This window comes from Tachypleus tridentatus, chromosome 2, assembly GCF_004210375.1.
Source record: "Tachypleus tridentatus isolate NWPU-2018 chromosome 2, ASM421037v1, whole genome shotgun sequence".
NCBI classification, from domain to species: domain Eukaryota; kingdom Metazoa; phylum Arthropoda; class Merostomata; order Xiphosura; family Limulidae; genus Tachypleus; species Tachypleus tridentatus.
Window position 1 is genome coordinate 113,187,420 of NC_134826.1, and position 25,735 is coordinate 113,213,154.

The 25,735-nt window shown below is 30.9% G+C and overlaps 1 protein-coding gene and 1 long non-coding RNA gene across 6 annotated transcripts in view; one reads left to right on the forward strand and one right to left on the reverse strand.

Annotated features, from left to right (window-relative positions):
- Window positions 1-2,490: 2,490 nt before the first annotated feature.
- The window catches only part of LOC143244867 (uncharacterized), a 29,427-nt gene continuing 6,182 nt past the window's right edge, over window positions 2,491-25,735 (reverse strand). Inside the window, exons 1-4 of one of the 4 annotated variants that reach the window (XR_013025360.1) lie at window positions 18,042-21,297; window positions 12,990-13,938; window positions 10,182-10,268; window positions 2,491-2,802 (exon numbers count right to left, since the gene is read on the reverse strand). This is a non-coding gene — a long non-coding RNA (uncharacterized LOC143244867). Of the gene's footprint in view, window positions 2,803-10,181; window positions 13,939-18,041; window positions 21,298-25,735 lie in introns of those variants that run through there. The other 3 variants (XR_013025362.1, XR_013025361.1, XR_013025359.1) reach the window with 3 other exon arrangements.
- Window positions 15,223-25,705, forward strand: LOC143244866 (uncharacterized). Of its 2 annotated transcripts, XM_076490298.1 has the most exons (8): window positions 15,223-15,847; window positions 16,385-16,549; window positions 21,305-21,535; window positions 22,129-22,190; window positions 22,626-22,703; window positions 23,301-23,327; window positions 23,638-23,670; window positions 25,535-25,705. In XM_076490298.1, the coding sequence occupies exons 3-8, from the start codon at window positions 21,445-21,447 to the stop codon at window positions 25,571-25,573; spliced, it is 330 nt and encodes a 109-aa protein (XP_076346413.1). In that variant the 5' UTR covers window positions 15,223-15,847; window positions 16,385-16,549; window positions 21,305-21,444; the 3' UTR covers window positions 25,574-25,705. The 2 variants fall into 2 exon arrangements, with proteins under 2 accessions (XP_076346413.1, XP_076346412.1); XM_076490297.1 differs by lacking the exons at window positions 15,223-15,847; window positions 16,385-16,549 and having other exon boundaries at window positions 21,289-21,535.

A 25,735-nucleotide genomic window follows, 5' to 3' on the forward strand; every position in this document is an offset into this window, starting at 1 on the left:
TGCAAGAACATAAGATGGCAAAGATGGGTTATGGTGGTGATGATAAATTTTGCCTTCTTAATAGAAACTTTAGCGATTTGTGTCGGAATTTTAAGTGCTCAATGGCTAGTTTAGGCATCACCAGATCTTGTGACAGTCATCTGGGTCTGGCAAAAAAGATGTATATGATGTAGACTATCACTTTAAAAGAGACATCACGTCAACAGTCACTATCAGCATCTTTAAAAATCCTGAGTAATTTAGAGTAGTCAGAAGCTAATTAGTTTGGCTAAAAACGCTGCTGATATTCTTGGACTGTTTAAAAATGAATTTATTTTTATGTGGTTTTAATAAATTTGTATATATCTACGTTTTGTGACTTTCTGCTGTAGATCTCATGCAAGATCTGTACAGACTTGAGAATTATTACGAGTATCTCTCTTCAGCACTGAACGGTCATTTTCTAGTTGTGATCAAATAAATTAAGCCATAACTACAATATTTAAAGGAATGGTTAAAGAAAAGCTACGCTACTTATTCACAAATTTCAGCCAATTTGTCTCCTGCAAAAGCTCGACTATGGGCCAGGTGTAATATTTGGTGTTGAATCTATATTCGACACCATAGAATACTTGAATGTTGGTTTGTTTTTGAATTTTGCGCAAAACTAAACGAGGGCTGTCTGCATTAGCCATCTGTAATTTAGCAGTGTAAGACTAGAGGGAAGGAAGCTAGTCATCACCACCCACCGTCAACTCTTGGGCTGCTCTTTTTCCAACGATTAGTGAGATTTACCATAACATTATAACGCCCCCACGGCTGAAAGAGCGATCATGTTTGGTGCGACGGGAATTCAAATCCGCGACCCTCAGATTACGAGTCGAGCTTCTTAACTACCTGGCTATACCGGGCCGTATACTTAAATGAGGAACAGCTCAATTATTCAGACATGTTTCTTTTTGAGTTGCACGGTAGATTCAGTAATGTGAAAAAAGAAGAGATTCATTGGAATGAGCTCAAAGTGTTAGAGCTTGGATTTTATGGAAACTCATCCTCTAATGGATAATCTAAGAGTATTACAATTCAAGAGAGTGTCGCTTTCGAAGTGTGATGAGGTTTTCATTGTTGATCACGAAAAAACCACTTGAAATAAAAATGTATCTCAGAACGGTTGGTATGGGTATTAACACTTTTATTGATAAGGAGAGAATAACCTTTCGACCTTTCTAGGTTATCTTCAGGATAAGGTTGAAATGTTATTCTCTCCTTATCAATAAAAGTGTGAATACCCATACCAGCCGTTCTGAGGTTTTCATTGATATTTTCATATATGGGTTTTCCAGTAAGCCAGTACAGCACTACATGAATTTTGTAGTCACATTATCTCTGACCAAGACTGTTTCTCGTGGCAATATAAGTGGTCGTTTTAACATCCAAACAGGGGTCACAGCAGGAGGAAACATATTAGCAATAGCTACTTCAGAGACTAATATGGCTTAAATTCAACTCAAAGGTCTATAATAATTTTCAGAGTAAAGAATATACTAATACTTCCTGTGCAATAGGTACTACAAATTGTTGAGAAAAGCTATCATGGTTTTCTGTGGAAGATAGGGATTGCCAGGTTCAGGTAACGTGTTTGCAATGACCTGTAAGACTTTGCCTGAATATTGAGGTATGTAGCCTATATTTTAACTGTAGTACCTGGCTACTAGATCTATAACTGTCAAGATACTGTCTTGACCAGTAGACACTTATACAGCATTCTAGATGACTCCACAACAAGTGAAGGAGTATCAATGACAAACTATGACTGCAGCTGCTCCAACTAGCTGGAGATGGATATGGTACTTGTTTGGGCAGGTGCAATAGTCATATTGCATGTAAGGACAGTGAGATTAGTTGAGACTACCACAGTTTTGTTATCATATTATATAGCTTGTAATGATACATACTTGTAAGATTCAGCTTTAGCAAACACTTGAGTAATTAGAACGTCACTCAGTCTTACTGTATATTAGATATTCTGACTGAAGTCAAAGTATGTATAAACTGAAAGAGCTTTAAGAGTACGTGGATATCTTTCATAGAATATAAAATTCTGTAAGAATTGTTTGACAAATGCTAGAACAACAGTAGTATGATCCTTTAACAAGTCATACACAGCTTATAGACCCTGTGAATTAGATTCAAATTCTTATCAACAAGCTGTTGCAGCACAAATACACACGTAAACGTATATATATATTCTCTAATAAGTACATAAAATTGTTGTCTTATGACCTCAAAGTTTGTTTCCTCTTCAAGTTAAGATCTCTGTTTTGGATGAGAGAAAATGTACATATCACAACCTTTTACAGCATTACATTCAAGCTTTAATTAAACAATTTTATTATCAGTTTATGTTAATACACTTAGTAAAGAAATGTTGTTTATAAATTAAGTAGTGCATTATTTAAATTTAAATTCTTAGTTTCAAAGAGAAGAATTTATAAAATATACGTTTTTCACTTATCTGTAGACTTGGACATGTCTGAGCTTCAATTTTTCTAGTTTCTAACTTCTTAAATAAGATGCTGAAGTCACAAACCAATTAAAACAAAAAGTATGCATATTTACAAATAAGAACCTAAAATTTGAATCACATAACTTTCTGATTTACTGTGATATCAGCACATTTAATAAACCACTAGACAAAACTCTCCTTCATCTCTTACTTTTAAAGTCCCATGGTAGAACAGCAGTAAATGTTTGAGTTTACAGTGCTGAAATCAAGGGCTCAACTCCCATCATGAACACAGCAGATAGACCGATATGGCTTTCCTGTAAGAGGACAAACAAACAAACTTACTTTCAAAATGTTCCTAATCAACTTTACATGTTTATAATCAATAAAAGGAGTAAGGCCTCCTTTACAGAAATCTTACAATTTTATGTTCAGTTTTGGTGCTGCAAGCCATTAGTCAAAGAGGAGTTCTTGTTTTGTGTTCATCCAATTTGCTCTATCTGAACAGTAACAGATCTTTCAGCTCATTTATAGCTTACTTAGAAAGCTGATGAATTAATAATATGTTTATTGCTCTAAGTTGCATATTTAAAAGTTACATGAATTTTGTTTCGCACATCCAAAGTTGTGAGACCCAATGTGACGTAAGGAAGAATATCTAAGACTTGTGTGCAATCATCCTCAGTATGCAACGAACTCTAAACGTTCTTGTTTATGTGTGCATATTTATTCATCGTTTTAAATTTGTTAAAAAAGTAACTAAAATATAAATATCATAATTTGAGCTTGGCTTAACAAGACCTTAGTAAAAGAAAATGTCTACAATTTCACAACTTCAAAACAGTGTAAAACATGACCTACATTATGTAGTTTTATGTTAGATATAAATTAAAGTTAATGTACTCCAGCTGTGAGTTATTGCTATCGACTCGAGGATTACTACTTCAATGGGTACAAAGAATAGAAAAAAAAACGGATGGGGAAAGCTTAACAATTGAAACTGTTAAGATACATAACTTCGAACTTTTTGATCAGCACTTCATTTAATATGAATAAAATGGTATTATTTATTTTATTTCCTGTTTTTTTAAATTTTGTATTTTACCACACATTGATAATTTTTCCAAAAATAAATTTTAGGGTAGCGATATAAAGAGATGAAATATAAAGTTTTTACCAAGTAAAATATTTTAAAAAGTTTTAGAGGTAAAAGAAATGAAAAAAGGTAACTAGAAGGGTTTAAATTGTGTGAAGATAAACTTGGTAATTTCATTGTAACAGCAAATATAGTTTTATGGCTTCAGGGGCATTCAAATCACCAGCTTCGAAATTCTTAGGTTTAATCAGTTAGATTATTCCTTTTAGTTTAAATCACTTTTTCACGTGTGCAGTTTTAACATAATCAAACACTTATGTGTTCCAAGTTCTAAAAGAACTTCTGGCATTAATAATGTTGCTCATCATTATATATTTGTGCAATAAAGTTTTAACATTATATAAGATGGTATTAAATGTAAAATACAAAGCTATTTTTGTATTATTTTCTTCTTACTGGTTTAAAAATTAACAATTATTTTTAGGTGGATAAGTGCTTTAGAAATCATAGGTTGCGATTAATATGGATAAAACTATAGATTTTATAACAATAGCTTTCAATAATTACTCAAACTTGGATCTTGGTTCTGAATGTTTGAAACATTTAGAGAACACACAAACTGAGGACTGGGAAACACATCATAAAAATGTTTTAGAAGTATTTAAAAAAATCCTCATTATTTAATGCGTTGTTGTGGTGTACTTGTAGTGTGCAAATAAACTGTTTCATTATAGCTTATAAATAAAGAAGTGTCATGTTCTCCCACAATTTTTAAAGTAATTTACACATACAGATGTATGTTTAGATTTAACAACTAAGAATTGGCTGTGGAATATATTTAAAGAACTGTCACGTAAGTTACATATTAACACGGATCATTCTCCTTTAACACCATTAAATTCTCTCATAAAAATTTTGTGTTAGAATTGGTATACTTCTGTATTCTTTGTTACATGTTTGATGGCGTAGTGGTTGATTTATTTCTGGAGGACATGTTATCCCCATTTTTCTCGTGGGATGATCAACATTTGTTATGAAGGGTGAGATAATAAACTGGCGGCGCACTAAAAATTGGCTGAACCAATGATGGGTAAAAATAAACAAGGATCATCCATGTTATATATAAGGTTTCTGAAAAATGAAATTTTAGTCTTCTCTTGACTTAAAACATGTTAAATTGAAACAAGTTTTTCTACATTAAAGTGTTCTAAGTTCTTCAACAAATATTAAAAGTCAAAATAAAAAATGAAAAGATATTTTACAAAAGAATAAACCTTCTCTTAATATAAAAAAACTTATTACTTCATCTTTCCTAAAAGTTCTCAAAAACAAAATTATAATTGTTTTAGTTCTTCACCGAAAAATAATGAAGTACTGGTTAACGTCAGTAAAGAAAATGCACAGTCACAAAAATTCAAATTCTATAAATGCAGAATGTTAAAAAGTAATACAGAGTTACTGATTTACAAATAAAATATAAAGGAATGACAATAAGATTCTTCATTGGCCAAGATTGACTACTATTTCAGTCAAGATTGATTCTAATAAAAACTATTATTAATTATAACATAAAAAAGAACATTCATAATTATAATGGATTGATTGACCATATGGCTATTGTAACATAAAATTTTTGAACAATGGAAAAGTTTGGGAACATTGACCAAATACTGTTAGTAAATTACAAATAGTTTTTACAGTTGTTAGTGCACTTACGCTACAATAGATTACACTGCAGAACATTTTTTTTTTTTAATTTTGCTTCCTGAAAAGTTTTTGCTGATTGTGACAGGTACCTGGGGGGGTATGCACAAATATAGTTTTGGTTTTGCTTCATCACGTAGGAACTCTGAGAAATAGACAGTTAACTGTTTACCGGCAATAACGTATTTAATTGCGTTTATGTTTCTAATACGCTATTAAGTTCAACATAATTAAAAGTGTTTTGCTCCTGATTTTCGTTTGTATTCAATGTCCGGTGCATCACGTTGCAGAGTTCAACATTAGTCAGCAAGCATTGACGGATTCCAGTTGCCTGATATAGTTTTTCCATTGAAGCAATGTCCTAGTGAAACCAAGATTTTGATGAAATTGTACGTGATGGGTAAATTTGGATGTAATTTTTGTGATCACCAGCGAAAACTCCATATGGAACACCCAACAGTGTTCAATAAGCAAAAACTTTATTGTGCAGTGTTATTGACATTAATCCGTTGAATAAAAATGACATGGACAACACTTGGACTTTGAAAGAGAAAATTATTTTGTGTTTTATTATAGTTATTTCTCTCACAATCTGATAAAGATTTATTCACTGTTAAGAATTTCTTTACAGTTTCCATAGAGAAGTGCTGTCTATCATCCAATGTATTTTTGTTTTTGTAGAATATGAATTAATTACTTTCGCTGTATGTTTCCATCAAGTCTCTTATTGAGTTCAGTTGCTCTTTAAGTGTAGGTAATAAGCCAGTAAATTTGATAGAATCAGAGGGTTGTTATACATGGAGTTCGGTTAAACTGGATTAATTTGCAAGTGGAGTGCTTCAGGGCTGAGTGTTAGGACTATTGCTCTTTTTAATTTACATTAATGACATAGATGATAATATCAACGTTTTGGGTGTTGCTGACTGTAATGGGGATGCTGCTGCTTTACAAAAAGATTTAGATCTCTTAAGCTTTCCAAATAATGTGTTGTTGATAGTGATAAGATTTTAGGTTGTATCTATAGAAATATGGAATATAAGTCTAAAGAGATTCTAATTTCATTCTACAGGTCACTGGTCAAGCCACATTTGTAGTATTGTGTTCAGTTTTGGGTTCCTTACTAAAGAAAAGACATTGTATTGCTGGAAAGAGTTCAAAGGATGGTTACTAAAATGGTACCTGAAATGAAAGGGTTTTAATGAGGCGAGATTAAGTTCCTTAAAATTATTTTCTCTTAGAAAAAGAAGAGTTAGAGGGGATCTGATTCAAGTGTTCAATGTTATAAAAGGAATTTGTGATGTTAATTCATTAATATTTTTCATACTTAACAACAATGAGAATTATATAACCATGGGACACAAATATCGATATAGACAAGATAGAAACCATTTTCAGCTAGACAATTTTATTTTACATGCCTATGGAAAGAGCTGCTTTTGAATGTTGAGAATGCAGTAAATCTGAGTTAGTTCAAAAGAAAGTTTGATTGATATATGAATAATAAGGGCTTACTTTAATATTTTTAGTTTAGTTTAGAGGATGAGACAGCTAATATGGACCAAGAGGTACCTTGTTGTCCGTAAACATTATGTTATGTTAGGTTTTGATACTACTCTGGTGATTAGCTGAAATGTCAACATCATCTTTTAATCTGATTATGGATCACTGACCAGCAGTTGTATTAGTCATTAGGTTGACAAGTCAATGATTTAAAAGAAATGATGTGGTTTCATTCAAATTATAAAGTGGTAATTATAGTATATTTTTTACAGGACATTGTACGATACTTGACTATAATTCAGTTAAGACAGCTATTGGTAGTTTGTGTAGTAACTAGAACAGTGACAATTTGTGTGATTGCAGATAATTTATAGGAGCTTAAAAACCAACTCTTACCTGAAAGTCTTTAGAACATGTCCTTTTGGAAATCCCAGGTAATACTCACTAACAGTATTTTGGTCCAACATTTCACAATACTTTCTCACACTGTTTTGTTAAGTGTCAATGCAGAATTTGTTTGGAGCAGATGGTATGATAACTTCCAGATACAAGGCTAAGACAATTGATGTTTATAAACAACATACCTAATGCATTAGTAATTAACAAGATTGAGGATGATTCGCGAAAATTGAAAGTTTTTATAAGCTGAAAGGATTCCGTATTCCTTGTTTTCCAAGAACTCTTAAAAGAGCACATATTTTTAACTATAAGATAAAAATAACTGGTTGGTTTAGACTACATGAAGAGGAAATAATGTCTTAGTCAATGTTTTTGTTAATAATGAAGAAGAATGTTGTCAAATTCTATATATAAAGTGGAACTAGTTATAGTAATTATACATAATACACAGAGAAAAATTTTGTACACTATTCTTACATTTTTCTTCATGTTCAGTTTTATAGGATTGAGATATTTCATAACCAAAGAATTACGCTGAAGATTTAACGTTTATTTTACTGTACAAGATGCAGTTTTGAACACATGGTAGTAATAATATGTACTATGTCGGTATAGTTCGAAACGAGGTGTAATGCCTGTGTAGCATTGCTTTAACATTACCTCAAGTACTACCACATTTGCCTCAAGAACTCAAGTGGATGGAATACAATGCTTATGTTAAAAGGGTATCTTATAGTCAGGTGCTAGTGGCTGCCACTTTAACCTTGGATAACTGGATTTAATTTATATCTATAGGACTTTATACTGAGAGTTTTAACTACTATCTTTTATACCATACATTTTGTTGTATGTGAGAATTAGCTATAGTATATTATGCTTCTTGTCATTAAGTAACTGTCCAACAGAAATCATTGACGTACTGATTTCACATCCTAAATCTAAAACCTTACTACAGAGTGGATTTCAATTGTGAATTTTCAGGTACAATTTTCAGACCTACCCTATTAACTAAACAATCAAACTGTTAGAAACTTGATTGGCTAAGCTTTTTCACTCCTATATTTAGTTACGCAACACTAAATTCGTAACTTTTCCGGCTATTATTTTATAATCAGCTAGTTTATTCAGAAGTTTTACAACTTTGCCTGATTATCCTGTGCTGCTAGGAAACTAATTTTATAACACTGTAAAAGAATACCCCACGTTCCAAGACTGGGAGTAAACTTAAGTCTACTGATAGTTAAATAAGATCTGCTTTTTCTGACCTCTGACACTTAGGCTCTCATAATGTTGTTCGACTTCTAATCCCAGCTTCATAATAATAATATTTATAATAATCTCTGGAAGGACCATTACATTACAAGATGTTCCTATAGCTAGGCATGCTTGGAAGATTCATAAATCCACTAAAATGTAAAACTTTCGATTGTCCTGCACATTAAAACTGCGTTAAATGATAATATAGTGTAATCATTGTCTAGATAAGGTATACTCCCTTCCAACCACGACACTACAATGATGTTTTATTTAACTTATTTGGTGCAAAGTATAATTGGTCAAGGAGCAATCAGGATGCAAACTTGAGGCATTTGTATGTAGAAAAAAAAGCACAAGATCTTTGACATGTCTTAGAAAATTCGTCACAACTAAAAGGCACATGGTGAAAGCAAATGAAATAGTTGCAAGTCAACGACCTCTTAGGAAAACCTATTATCTGATATAAGATTTTGCTATGGGTGATAGTAAGTACGTATATGTTTTTTTTTTCTCTTTTTACCTGTAAATTTATCATTTAATATGATAATGGGAAACGACATTTGGGTATATTTTGTGATATTTATCATTTTTGTATTACGTACGTTCGTTCAATGTTAATAAAGGGCACTTACCTTTCTTGATATTTTGTATACTTCTTTTTGTTTCGTTTCTTATATATCTTTCTTATATCATAAAGTTTAGAGTAAATAACTATAACTTACTAATAAATTATTTCATCAAATGTAATATAATCGTGAGGAATCTTAGTAAAACTATATATTTGTAGCTTATATTGCTATTACTTTATTTATATCATGTAAATTTGTACTTCATGCTTTGTAAAAAAATACATTTTCCTCGTTGAAAGATACTTGGTACGTATTAAATGATATATTATTAATAATATTGCTTGATACTGTAGAAGTATGCGTATGTTTTACTATTAATAAAGAGTTTATTTTTGTGTTGCATATTGTTTATTTAAAGAAAAGTACTGGGTTTTTATTAATTATGTTAAAATGTATTTTATCACGTATCTAAACTGTACTAATAATTAGGGCTGTTCTTGTAAGCCTTGCTGTTAGAGGGCGCTACACATATGTCATTCTCAGGCAGCAGTGGTAAAGGAGATAAGCACAGCACAATAGTGCCTTGAAGCAGAGAACGTGTTTTTAGGACGCCATGACAGGCGACCGTAACCTCATATACAATGTACATTATATGTACCTGAACATGACTATATTTAATCAGTATAAATCACTAATTTATTTGTTGATTTAAATAATTTATAGTTAATTGATTCTAAAAAGGACGCTTATTACAAATTCATTAATTAATTACATTTTTGACCTTTAAAATCATCCTTAAAATGATGGTTAACACTAATTTATTATCTACATTTCCTTACTATATGTATTTCCTTAAAATATGACATTATACATTAATTAAAACTTACACTTAGTTCGACTTTATGATATAACTCAAAAAATAATTAATTTACGAATGTTTTACAAAGATGAATCGTATTATACATATACCTTGTGTTACTGAAGCAAATTGTTTTTTAATGTGTCCTAGGATGTGTCATCAATAAAACGTTTATTAAATGTTATGTAATAATTAAACTTACAGTTTCGTTAATTCGAGTTTATGCTATAACTTGATTAATTATTAATTTGCGTGTTTTAACAGCTGAACTAATATAATTCACTTCAATTAAAAAACAAAAGAATGACTTACTGTTTATCCATCCATTTTCTATGGAAGATTAAAATTCCATAAATCTTTCGGATTGTCACACTTTCATCGTTCTTTTGGTACACAAACCTTGTAAAAATATATAATACTTTTTCTAAAGTGTCTATAGTTTATTTCAGACAATCTTCTATATTACACTTGTTTTTCTTTCAAGTAAAACATACATATTATTTGAATGGGACAGTTATTATAACGAATACTTTTTTATCGTCCTTCTATAACTCAATCTAATAAATGAACAGCTTGCTGTTTAATTTTACTAATAATTAAAATACTAAACTTCATACAATTTTGAGACTAAGACAGCTATTAGAAAATAACGTGTATATAATATGGACATGAACTTTCAAGAATTACAATGGTCACCATGTGGCCACACATATACAGTTAGTAATTCTAATGTACACAAAACCACTTCAGAGATAATGTCGTCATTATTATATTATCGTTTATACTTCAAACAATTTTAATTCACCTTATAGGTTAGCGTATAATTGTTACATGTTAAGGCTGACAAGTAGCGAGAGTACATCAGTTGGCTTAGAATTTTTTTTTCAAAATGAAAGATCTACTCAGTTCTAATCTCTGATATTTTCATAAACATGTGAAATGTACAAGATTTTCTTATACAAAAAAACAAACAACGAAAACGAATTGCATAATAAAAATCGATTAAAATCTACTTTTTACTGTCTACCCAGTTGTGTGAAATGTGAAATAGAAATAATCTCACATAATCACAGTCAGTGTTTCTATAAACGAAGGATAATGACCTCAACGCCTCAACAACAGCTTGAAAGAAGAGGAGGAAAACTTTTATTGAAATAAAAGTGAATTATAATACATTGTTTTTATGTATTTACATTATATTTTATACTGAAAATAAATTAAACGTATCATTTCTAGTACGTCATCTAACAGTAAACTGAAATTATGAGTGTTATGTTTTATCCATAACTAAAATGCTTTCTCTTCGGTTTCATTTACTTTCTAAGCTTTAACCTTTAAAAAGATGTGAAACAATATGTTAACTGTTATATTGCATTAAAGTTAATGCTAAAGAGCAAGTGGAGAAAAATAAATATCACAGTAATACCATTAATCATAAACTAACCTTGGGTCGCATTACATTGCTTTATTCTCTTATGAAATTATTACACATTTGAGTAAGTCTTGTACATAAAAAATATTAGGTAATTCAGCAAATCGTGTTATTCAGGAAGCACTGTACTACATTCCAGTCATAACAGGTATTTGACGACTCAAACTATGATGAAAACTTCAACTGGAATTTTATAAACGACTACGTGGTTATAGAAATAATGATATGTAGTCATTATAATTACCACGCACCTCGGGTTTCAGCAACAGACGTGAATAAGAGGTAGTTTGCATGGAAACTGAAATGATTTGAATGTGACTTTGAAATAAATACTTTTAACTTTGGATTTAGTAAATACACGGACACAGATCTGATAAATTCATGAAATAAATGTATACGATACTGGCTGGAAAAGTTAATCCACCAGTAGCAAATACAAACAGGAACATCCCATAATTTAGTGAATATGCCATGGACCTATAGAAAATATGTTCATTTTAAAGTTTACTTTAGGAATACCACGAGTACTGTACAGAACATTATCCAAATAAGGCCTCAAATATTTGTATCTTCTAAAATTTAATTTTCGAAATTTTTGAACCCATGTTAACACTTATTGTAGGAAGTTTCAATTCTTCTCTTTCTTCTCTGCCCACCACGCGTATAGAAACCCAGTTTCTAGAAGTAGAAGTCCTTAGACATACCGCTGTGCCGCTGGGGAGGAACAGAGACGAGAAAATGATTAAACGGTGTTCTTACTTATATATCCATATTATGGGCTGGAAGAGGAATATGTTAACCTTAACGTTTGCTTAATTCTACAAATGTCCATTATTGTTTGTATAATAATTTATTTTGATTTTCATTTTGGCACTTTTCTTCGTTTGAACTATCAATTATCTATAAATTGTTTTGGTTTAAATGTTAAATATACAGATTTTTTATTACTTTTGTTTGTTATGGGACGATCACCTAAGCAACAACAATAATGTATGTTAATGTGAAATGTTGAAGTTATCCATTTTTAACTATTACAAAATATTATCATGGTAGGGTATTACATATTTCGTAACATATTTGGGACACAGTAAAGTTAGCATGGCAATTGCAACTAAGTTTGTCCAAAACATAAATCAATTAATGTCAACTATATCGTAGTAAAGGTGAACTTTATACTTTCACATGCATGGGTTCTGTGAAAATAAACTTTAGTGTATATTATACTTTGTCCGTGGTTTTCTCCGACGAATTGCTGCTACTACCAATAATAAAAGTTTCGCGCTATTCTTTCAGAATAATTTAAATATATTTCTGTTTTAATAAATATACACCTGCGCATTTACATTACATTTTTAGCAATCTCCATTGCCTATTTTTTTGAAATAGTTCTTTGTTTCATCTTCAAAATTGTAAAAATTTATTTGAGAATAATTTGTTGGTGTTAAATTATGTCTTTGCTCTGAAAACACCATGCTTTATTCAAGTTTTATTAGTATTAACGTCTTGTACTCAAACTTTAGCATATAATTTTCTGAAAAAGCATTCATTAGGTCTCAAACAAATTTACTTCTAAATTAAACGTTCATTGAAAATAATCAGGTTCAGTATGGCCAGGTGATTAGGGTACTTTACTCGACTCGTAATCTGAGAGTGCTGGTTGGAATCCCCGTCACACCAAACATACTCACCTTTCAGCCGTTGGAGCATTATAATTTGAGGGTAAGTGCCACTGTTCGTTGGTAAAAGAGTAGCCCAAATGTTGGTGGTGGATGGTGCTGACTAGCTGTCTTCCGTCTAGTCTTATATTGCTAAATTAGGGACGGCTAGCGCAGATAGCCTTCGAGTAGCTTTGCGAGAAATAAAAAAAACAAAACAAACAACTACTGTTTCCCCAAGACAAACAAGCAAAGAATAATCTATATAATTAAAAGAAGAATGAAGTAAAAACATGAGAACATAAGTTAAGAAAGAACTATAATCACTGAGACATTTTAGTATTTTGCATTATCAGACAAAAAAAAAGAACACGTAAGTGGAGCAAATTGAAGTGGTTGATATTTCTAGATTGAAAAAAAAAGCTTAAATAGTTTGTACACTCTGACATACAAAATCCAAGGTTAGGTAACATAAAGTTCTTTCTTATAAACAGGGTCACAATGCCACGACAAAAATATGTAATATAACATTCATGCTGAGTATGTCTGGAGTATGTGAGATCGGGAGCGGGACCTGCTCCCTGCTTATTCTATGCTGTATATACGAGTGTCCATAAAGTCCTTGTGACTTTGAATCTTTAATAACTTCACTTCCATATAAGATCTAAACAATTTGTAAAATTAAAAAAGAGGAACTTTATTCAAAATTTAGCATATTTAATTGTAAGAATGTCAACTTTCAGCATATCCATCATCTTTTTAGATACAAAGCCGAACGCGATTTTGAAGTTTCCCATTAATAGAACCAGTCTCTTTAAGTATTTCATTTAGTTTTGAATTATATTTCTGTGGGCCGCTTCCTTGTCTAATGAGATATAAATTTTCTTCTGACAGTTGATACAGACTTCACTCTAGCTAGCCAGAGAACACGATCGACATTTTCTTCAACTGAAGCCATTCAGTATAGTAAAGGGTTTATTTTCTGAAAAATAAAATAAATGAATTATAACAAATGTATCATTAAAAATTTATTTAAATTCTGAACAGATTTCCTTTTTATTTTATTTTACAGATCATTTATATCTTTTATAGAAGTAAATTTATTGAAGATTCAAACTGCACAAGGACTTTATAGATATCCTGTATATTATGTGTATGCAAAGTTGTTTCACTATTACAAATATTAGAGTTATGTCAAATGGTTCCCATATCAGAGAAAGATGAAGGCTACGATACAAATATAAGATTAAGTGACATGAGTTTACATGACAAATATCAAAGTGAAATAACAATGCCATGCAAGATAGTGCCAACACTGCCACTATCTTGGTCAAGTGAGTGACATGCATAATGCAAAGGTGTACATGTAAACAAAGATAAGTGCCATTTATATAGACGGTAACCCTTTAAAATTATGAATGTATGAAAACGATACAGTTTAAATAAAAATGTGAAGTCTTATAATATACCTTCAATGTTGCACACATGAGAGTAATGTAAACTAATGCTATGCTACTACGGTCCCCATTACACAGGGAGGCATCCTTACCACTGGCTTCCCATTGATTCTACCAAAACGTTTATTTTCAAAATGGTCCTATTCTTATTATAAATATAGCTTCTAAAACCTATAGAAATCTATACATTTTCAACCTCCTTGATCCATACGTGTATCTGTCTGTGAATTTTTATCTTTTAACCCAACTTTGAAGAAAAGGGTAAAGTCTTTCATTAAACAGTAATTAAACACTATAGCATAATAGTGATAAAATTGTAAGCACGTTATGAAAAAAATAATAAACCCATTTAACTGCTTTCGTACTCATATATTATTAAAATTATATGACCTAATTTTTTCGTCATATTTTCAATGGTTTAGTCTTATACAGTTTTACTCTTCACAGTCTTTCATAAATAAATTACCACACACAAAAAAATATTACTGCAACCATGTATTTTTTTTTCAAAATGACGCAACCCATATCAAAATATTACAGTCAGTTGGTGGTTCTTGTGAAAGGAGACAATCTCTTTATCTCTTTGAACATCCGCCAGGAACCTTTACCCTGGATGTTAAAACCAGCTTAAAATATAAACTGTTGTGTAACTTGCACGTGTTCAACCTCTATTTAACTTCCTATGGGAAACGAATTTTAAAATCTTCGTGAAACAGTCATCTCTATGATAATATCGAACACGTCACACACACACACACAAATATATATAATTTAAACATTATTTAAAACACTAAAAACAAAATCTGAACAGTTTCTTAGGAATTTGAAAAAAACTGTGGATTTATATAAAGGTATTAACAACAAGCATTGGATACAAGAAATTTTAAATATTTTACTTTATAAAAACAATTATTTTATATATGTAACTAAAACCGAAATATATGGCACAAAAAATAAAGATGTTAGTAAGTGAGCGTTTTAAGTTATTGGTACCTAAATCCAACAGTATGGTAGTCAACATCATGTTAAGACTTTAGTTGCGGGATTGGAAATTAAAATAAGTGTAGTCAATTGTTAGATTTAGCCAAAATTTGACACGGTTATAAAGTTTTAGGGAAAAATAAGATAATTATTTTTTTGGATGAACTAGGTTGCACTGAGAGTTCGTAAAACCTGCAAAATGTTTCAAAATTTTCTTCTCATGAAAACAAACACCACCAGTGTGAGAATGTGATCTGTGTGTAAGCTTTCGAAAAGGTAGTTTAGTTTTGTGGCGTGTCACAGACATATACAACAGAGTATCTATGTGTTGTCTATCACGAGCGAATGGAATCTTGAATTTGAACGTTGTAAGTCCACAAATTCACTCTACGTCCACTGGTGGATTCTTCAAAGATGGTTGTGCATAAGTTTAGCATTTATTAATTTACAAAGGTGAGCATTTCAATTCTAATAGGTTTTTATTATCAAAACCTTTTATCTATACTACATATACCTTTATCATATAATACCTGCCTCCTAGTTGTTCAGTGGCAACTTTGCAGGCTTACTTCGCTAAAAATCATGTTGTCGATACCTCAGTGGACAGAACATAGATAAGTAATTGAGTATCCTGGCACTTAACAGTAACCTACCAGTCATTATATCTAATATTTGTAGATAATATTTAATATACATATTTTAAGTAAACTAACATTAATGTTAGTTGTTTTCAGGGTCAAAGCGCAGTTGCTACTTAGACGTATTGATTGAGCATTTTCATTAGAAAAGCTCTGAGGAGATTATTCGATGAGAACGAGGTTCTCAAGTGTATAACAGTTGTACAAGTAACAGTACTAACCGTCGTACTTGCTTTGGGCTCTTTTAAGAAAATAGGGATATATAAATAAGCAATAATGAAAACTATCAAATTACAATATTAAAAACACGATAAACATAATAAATAACTAATAAAAGTGTTGTTTTCACCAGATTGCCTCACTACAAACACTAGTTTGGAATAACGGACAGTGCCACGATACCGTGATTGTGCACCAAGAAACGTAACGCAGCCGGAATTTATCAGTAGAAAGGAGTGTCGTTTTTGGTTTTACCGGTGGTATACTTTTCTAGCGTGCAACACATCAGTAATTTAATGTAAATCTTTATAATGGTATACAGCTTGTAGGAAGTTTTTTTAGATATATGAATAAATATCATTGTACTACAAAAAGATATGGATTTAACTGAAGTTTTACTAACTGTTAAGTTATAAGTTACGTGTCATGTGTTTAAATTAAGTATATTGAAATAGTTACCAACTAAGTGGCTTTAGCACAAATTATAATCTTAAATTTACAATTGAGAGTTAATTTGTGTTTTGTTTTACTACTTACAATGTTACCGTATATTGATTTATAGGTTTAGTACAGCATTATGATGTGCAGTTTTTAACTCTAGTGTTTTGTTTTAATTACGATTTGAATAGATGAAACTTTGTAGAATAGACGGCAACTGCCTGTCGTGGAGACACAAGTGTAGAGGACGACGTTTTGAAAGTTTTCCGCCTTTTGTCTGAAGAACAAAAAGACGAAAGGGGGAAGATTTTTGAAACGTCGTCCTTTACACTTGTGTCTCTAAAACAAGCAGTTGCAGTCTATTCTACAAAGTTTCATCATAAATACTCTACCTAAACAATCTATCAAAGAATACGATTTTAAATTGCAACTACAATTATGGAATTATTACTAATTTAATTTCAATACATTTTCGCGCAAAAGTATGAGACAGGAACTAATCTAATGGATTTAATTTTTTATCCGTCATCAATGTTATCATCATATTTTGTTATCTATCATCTTGATGTGAGATCAATAGCCGTCATAACTTAGATTTACAACAAGACGAGAAAGCGCTACAGTTATGTTTTTGATTAATATGTATGCATGCTTTCGATATTGATATCATTATATATATGCATAATGTTTTTTTATTGAGTAAAAGCACAAGTAATAACAAGTAATAAGAGGAAGTAACGTGTGATCGGAAAAGTACGTACGAGTTGTTATTGTGGTTTGTATAAGCTGTTTGAACATTTGTTCTTCAAAACGCACATGCAAACCTGTTTAATTTAAAAGGGTGTGATTTGATTTAATTTCTTTTTGAAACATATCAACCCTGCGTTCATAATGGTACGAGAATATCTTTATTTCATATTAGTCAGTGTTCACCAACATCAAAACGAGTAGCCACATTCTAATTGGCAACTAGCTTGTCACCACACCCCTGCCTTGTTACGATAGACAGAGTTAGAAAAAGAAGTTCTTAACAATGATTGGATAACATATTGTCTACAAACATTAAAAATAGCGCCGAGATAAGTGCCCATGGGAGAACCATAGGTTATCCATTCAGCAGAGAACCTCGACTATCCAGCAGGAGAAAGACTGAGAAACTGAGGTCTAAACATGCTTAAAAATCAGACCAAACTCTACCAGTCTCATACTGATAGGAAACTGCAATGTCACGGGGATCAGAAATAATGAATACTATCCCGAAAATCTCTTTGAAGTTTATGATATTACACTTTTTCAAGAAATTAAACTCTCAAAATATGAGCATTTCCCTCTCACAGGCTTTAATCACTTACCACATGCTGTAGCTAGTAGCAGAAGACTCCACTACCAACATTTCACTTGGTAGATACATAAAAAACCACTTGTAAAGGTTCACGTTTTGATCTCTTCAGTATAGTTACCAATCGTATGCTGGAAAACTTTGTTGAAACAGCACTTAATGTCAAGGTGACAGTAACTCCTGCGCAGACTTTGCTTTTGTTTACTCCAACTTGAGTGTAATCGCTATATAGTACAGAGATCGTGATGTATGCAGTCAGAATCTGATATGTGAGGAAAAGTTCTATAAAACAATCAAAAAGCCATATAACCACTTTAAACTTTATGTCAATGCTAATACACTCAAGTATATCTCAACTTCTAAGCAACGTCGGATTAAATTTCAACAACTTCTGCAATAGTAACATCCATAATGATGAACTAGCGACACTGACAAAGACTAGAAAGAAAATAATCAAGCCAACTGAAAGTTGTTAAAGATAAGGCAAGACCTAGCTTGCCCCTGTAAGAAGAAAAATGCATAGAATAGAACATTTGCTCTCTTTAAGCAATCAGCTTTCAAAGCATTTGATACTGAAATCTAATGAATTAAGCAGCAATGTAAAATATCACAAGCATTTTGTTTTGGCTTTTGGCGCTTGTATAATATTATGGCTCTCACATGAAACAAAAAATGACAAAATAAAATAATTTATGATTTTTTGTTTCTTCTGATAAAAACCAAAGCAGGACATTTGTATGCAAATACATTAATAAAAATAATCACAGTGACGAGAAAAAAAGGTTTGAGATAAACAATCCTTGTAAGAGGTACAACTACATAAAAATATAGAATGCATCTTTAATTTGAATAACATATATGTAATATAAATGCATCTAAAAATGGAGCTTCAAAACAGGATAGTGTAATAATTTTCACATTTAAGAGGTATACAGAAGCCAACCTGTTAAAGTAGGAGTTTCATTGTAGATTGACAATAGGTAGCATCTATGTAATACTTGAAAAAAATTAGCAAGAACCTTGAAAAAGTTACGGTTGCAAGTTTGTTATCATATTGAGTTGTTATTACTGTCATGGGGCAAAATAGAACAGTGCAAGCCAAAAGATATACTGGTAACAACCAGTAAAAAAACAAACCAAAAAGCTCTCTCTTTTATGGGTATTGATGTTTATTTACCCAGGAGAATCAGATTTCGTTAACCTTTTTCTCCTTCCTTAAAATTTTGGTTTTACAACTGTCCAGTGAGTAAAGAAACTCTCTCTCTTGGTGTTGGGGTAAGAAATGTTCATATCGTGGAGGGTCAGTTTCTCTATGACCTTTCCCTCCTCCCCGTACTGGTAATTGTTGACCTGTATATTATTCTGATCCTTTTCAGGGCGAAAAACCTACGTTCCCGAGGTGAGAGTCGAACTCACAACCCCGGCATATCCCACAAATATTGAATTATAATACATAATAATTGTATTATTATGAAGTCTCGTCATCAATTTTGTTTTAAGAATAAAGAAAAGCAAAAACACACTAAAAGTTCATTGGTTATACACGGATCATGCTGTCAAGAGACATACAAAAATAGTAAAACATTAGAATGCAGAATCACCCAAGAGATAAAAAGAACAAAATAATAGAAGTCTTTTCTAATTGACAAAGAACTCTCAAGACATAACTGTTGTTTGTTTTGAATTTCGCGCAAAACTCTACGAGGACTATCTGTGCTAGCCGTCCCTAATTTAGCAGTGTAAGATTAGAGGGAAAACAGCTAGTCATAACCTTCCACCGCCAAATCTTAAACTACTTTTTATCAAAGAGCAGCGGGATTGAGCGACAATATATAATAACACCTCCACGCCTGAACAGGCGAGAATGTTTGATGTGTCGAGGATTCAAACCCGCGCCCCTCAGATTACGACTCGAGCGCCCTGGTCACGCTATTCTTTATAGAAAGAGTCACCACCTGTCGACATACCCTTTAGGTTATCATGTAATGCTCATTTCAACAACCGGCTGTGTCCAGCACACTTGAACTATAAAGTAATATAATTCTTATTTTCATAGTAAAATTCCGAAACATACCATACAAATGTGATAAGCTTCTCTTCATTATATATCTATATATATTGCCTACAATTTAAGTTACGCTCACCATTATAAGGCTAAAATCATGATTCTATAAAACATATTTTCCTTATTCTACAAATTCACACTTGAATTATAGGTATATTTTTCTTTTGATCTTAATTCACACAAAAAATTAACATAGTAATTAAATCAAAACAAAACAGCAAAACATTAATGCTAGAAATTTGTTTTTTATACTACTTAGCAGGCATTGCGGGTGTAATATTGTAGTTTCTCGTTCCTCTCGTCATCAATTTTGTTTTAAGAATAAAGAAAAGCAAAAACACACTAAAAGTTCATTGGTTATACACGGATCATGCTGTCAAGAGACATACAAAAATAGTAAAACATTAGAATGCAGAATCACCCAAGAGATAAAAAGAACAAAATAATAGAAGTCTTTTCTAATTGACAAAGAACTCTCAAGACATAACTGAAAACTATAAAGTATTTAATGTTAATATTTGTTACTAAAATCACATTAGACCGTAGATTTCAAATAAAAGGCTTAAGTTTTGTTTTGTAAAAGCTGCAGATTAAGAAAACATTAAATCAATACCAGAACTCGTCAGTTGTGCTCAATAATGAGAAGTAAAATCCATTCGAAATGATATCTATAAAGGCAGCATAAGGATTTTAGATTTACAATTTGAAAGCTGAAAGCCTAAAAAACATTCAAAACTATTTGGACAAATAGTTGTGATAAAGAATGCTTGAATATATAATTTTTTTACGTTCTTTTAATTCTATAAATTTTATATTTCAAACTGGTAAATTAGAAATAAATTAAAATTTAAAGAAGGTATAAAAGTGATAACAACTTACAAGATAATAATAATCAATACTCTCCAGAGATAAAAAAAACAATAACGTTAACAAATAAATATTCTCGCTCCCAAAATTTTGACTAATGTTAACAGATATTTACAATAAGATATTTCTGAGTTTTTATGGATCGTTTTAAATGATTGCCTTCTAAATCACTGAAAGTAAACGTTCTACTCTGCAAAAACCTCAATTATAATTATTCGCAAGAAAACACTACTGTCGGTGTAAATAGAATGTACCGTTTTTTTTGTTTTGTTTTTTTAGATTTATTCACTTCGTACTGTTATCTTATATAATGTTATATACGCTTGTGAACATAATGTTATTAGAAACTGTGACGCGGAAGTCTGGACGTAACCATTACCGCTCATTGAGTATAAAAGCGCGTCATTTATCGGTTAAAACACTATCCACACACCAAAAACCTGCATCCAAGTCGAACTATTACAGAGAAGTTTTCGTCTTCATAATGAAACTTGTAACCGCTGTAATTTTGTTGACTGCTGTTGTTTATGTTAATACCCATGGACCCCACAACAAGATGGAAGAAATGCTATGTGGTAAGTATATATTTGCAAGAGCTTGTTATCTTCGCTTTAAAATTGACAACTATTTATATTTGAGACACGATATTCGGATCTAATCTTCTTTTGATATTAGTTTAGAATTACCGTACTAACGTTCTATAAGTTTTATTTAAAAATCATTATATTAATAAAAGTTAGTACTAAATTCAAAATAACATAATGTTATAAAATCCAAACATTTTAAAACATATCTTCTACTAAAATGTTTTCCCAGAAAAACCTTATACTAGAACCTATTAGATTAATATTCATAATTTATATATATGCATTTTAAATGCTAACATATTAGCACATGAGGTCTTCAACGAAAATGACGATGTATGTTTCCATACAAAAATAATAGTTGGTTGTAAGATTTTAGACAGCTACGGATTTTTGCTAAAAGTCAGTAGCTGATATTGAAATATAATTTTAAATGTTAATGATAAGACATTTTCTAATAATCAAATTTTACAAAAGACGTCTAATAAAAAAAACATACGAATACAATTTTTTTATAACTTAGTCAGTGTCTTAAGAGCCAATCTTTGTATTCCTATAACTCATCTGTGACTATATTTTCACAGATAGTGGGGACCAGGAAGTTGAGAAGGCTTTGAAAAATTGCTGGACGTTTGAGCCTGCGGAGGTATGGAAATATTCAAATAAAAACTACGATATTGCTTCACTTATTCTGTTTTAAGCATGTATCGTATTCTTAAGTTTTTGTTTCTGTTTTTGTCTTTTAGATTATAAAGTCAGATTGCTCATTGTTGCTTCCATTTAATAAAATTTATCTAAACAAACAATATCGCATATAAAATCGAAACAGTTCAAATAAAAGTGCTGCAGTGATGGTATTTTGTGTCTTTCCTGTTTAAATTTCATTCTGGTGAGACTCAAAATGGTCTACATTAGCCTCTTGGCTTGTTTTAGTGATAAACTTTCATTTTTTTTACGATGTTAGAAGAGCAAAAATTATATACTATGCCTTGAGCCAATTAAAAGCTGTAATTTTACAGATCTGGAAGTAATCTTGTTAATGCCATGAAAAACAGTATACCGATATTTTTTTTTTTTTTAGTACAAGACCATATTCAAGGAATGCCGAGCTAACCTGGATGCTGAGACTGACGCAAAATTATGCGCTAAATGGGATGAGGTAGGTAAATGGTTAAAGGAAGTACTCTGTTTTATAAACTTAAACTTTGTTTACTGTTGGATGTACATAACAAAATATTTATGGTTACAAAAGTTCACCAGGTTAATCTAGTATCATCAGATACAACAACTTCAAGGAGAGAATTTCTAATCTAGATGAAAAACTAGCAAAACTTTAGTGTTTGATTGGTTGAGTTTGCTTAATAAGAATAAACATACTTAATACATATACATATAAAAAGATATTCTAAGTAGTCAAATAATTAATACTATATTTCTACACATTAGAAATTCTGATCTGCAAAGTAGCTAGAAATCAGCGAAATTAATACGTAAAATTCGAAATTACGTCAAAAGAAAAATCTATGGAAGGTAGTTTAATCCAAAGATTGCTAAACTTCGAACAACACTGAAGGTAAATTTAAGTTGAACCTCTTCTTGTCATGATCGTTTATTTACTCAGTTCCATTATTTCTCAAAACTCATTATATCTATATACTCCCCTAATACTGTAATAACCTAGAAATAAACATCTATTAAAAACGCATAAAAGAGTACCCGAATTGTATTTTGAACATTTTATGTTTACTTTTTTCAGGTATTTGACTGTTCCCATATTGGTTATGTAAGTATCACCCTTTTTTAAAGTAAATTCTAGAGTGAAATATGTAAAGACAATTAAACGTTATGATATAAGTATGTATTTCTTTTATATGTTATTAATGTTAGATATTTTTGGCACAGTTAAGTTAAAATAATTTAAGTTGTTTAATAAATAAAATAACTTAATGTAATGATCCTAAACACACATATAAAGTATCTCACTGGACGAAAAGATAGAACTAAAAATGTTGTCTCTAATGGTGTTTCCTTCAATGTTAGTGTAAACAAAAGTCTTTTTTTACTTAAATGTAGTCTTTATTTTCGATTTTTAGAACCATAAGGAAAGTGATTATCAAAAAGTTACGGTAAGTAGAAACAAATTATTATTTTAAAGTAAAATAATTTTTAACTTGAAAATTAAAAAAATAAAATAAAACGCCATTAATTTACAAAACGACTGTTTAAGTAAACTTGAAGCTGACTTTTTATATCTTAGGAGAGAAGTAATCAAATAATCGATATTAATTCACCAAAACTACAATAAAACATTTTATCTATTACTGCTGACTTAGATTGGGCTAGCGTAGACAGTCCTCATGCAACTTTGTGCGAATTTAAAAACGTACCAAACCTTTACCTGACCACCGATCAATATGCTACTGAATTTTTTGTTTTTGAATTTCGTACAAAGCTACTCGAGGGCTATCTATGCTAGCCGTCCTTAATTTAGCAGTGTAAGACTAGAGGGAAGGCAGCTAATTATTACCACCCACCGCCAACTCTTGGGTTACTCTTTTACCAACAAATAGTGGGATGGACTTTCACTTTATAACGCCCCCTCGGCTGAAAGGGCGAGCATGTTTGGCGCGACGGGGATGCGAACCCGCGACCCTCAGATTACGAATCGCACGCCTTAACACGCTTGGCCATGCCGAGCCGGCTGCTGAAATAAGCACTCGGTGTGTATCTCATTGTAACAGTCGATACGATACATAACTAGACATTCATGCCGCAACACGATACGTATACAGATACAGAAGTTTTACCAAAAGTTTGTTACATAGTATGACAGTCTTGTTTGTACTTTATTATTCATATCATTAACATTTTCTTATTTAAGTGTTCCCAAGTTTGATAAACTAAATGTTAGCTGGCAAGAGAAATATGTAAAGCTTATATCTACCAGTCTATTTTGTTATGTTACTTTGCACCTGATATTTTTAATAAAAGAAATGAAGACAATATGTATTACTCAATATTCATATTCATTTATTGAATCATTAATTTTTAAGAAAAATACTTGATTAGAAATTTGGTTTTTCTGTACAAAAGATTCATAACGTTTATTGAAAGCTTGCCAAATTTCGTGAAGATACATAAATTGTATCATATCGGACAATGCTTAGATATAATCGCATCCTGATTTCATGATACGATAATATCGCTGTAACCTCACGCATTTGCTAAAAACCCAAGCTTACCTTGATGAAAGTCCAAGCATGCATACATGTTATAACTCAAGTAAAGTGTAATAAAAATAATAATTACTATAATAATTTTTGACAGTTTTCTTTACACAGAATTTTCAATGCATTTAGTAAATTATGATTTTATTTAACTTCTATAAAAAACCCTGAGAAAATAATATTATTGAAAAGTCATTATATTTATTTCTTATGATTAATCATGTACATTAAAAGAAAAATATTCTACTTTGATACAAATTATAAAATGATTCTCTGTATGTTTTTCTTTTGTTTTCATGTGAGATGAATAATTTTTCTTCTCAAATATTACACAGATTGTTAGCTGAGGGACACTATCCAGGCTACGAAAACGCTATTAAAAATAAAATAAAATACAATTTCAACACATTATTTTATTCTAATGTTAGTTTTATACAAATTACCTATTAGCCATCATTATCAAAATACAGTTATAAATAAAAAATCCAAAAATGGGTAACTAAGAAGAAAATCAACGTATTTTTATTATCTTTTTTACTACAAAACAGAATATAATAACCATACCAAGTAACTTTACAACCGTTTTTGTCTATGATTTTTTACTTTGTTAGAGTTAAAAAACGAATGTTTATTTAGGTTAGAATTGTTTCTTGCTAAACTCAACCATTAAAAATGTAACTAAAAAAAATCTGATTTTCTGAATAAATTGCCGCATCTGTACTGTGTTATTAATTTTTCACTTATATGTATGTTTTTATTTCAGGACTGTATAAACGAAGAATATGCTGCTTGGAAACAATGAACTGTTAAAAATGTGACCCTATCAAATACCCATGTATTTCAAAAGACATTTTTTTTCAATTGTATTTGTGGTAGTATTATTGAACTGGTAAACAAAGCATTTTATTGAATAAAGATTTCTTTCTATGATTAAGTTTGGTATTCAGTTTTTATATACATTTTT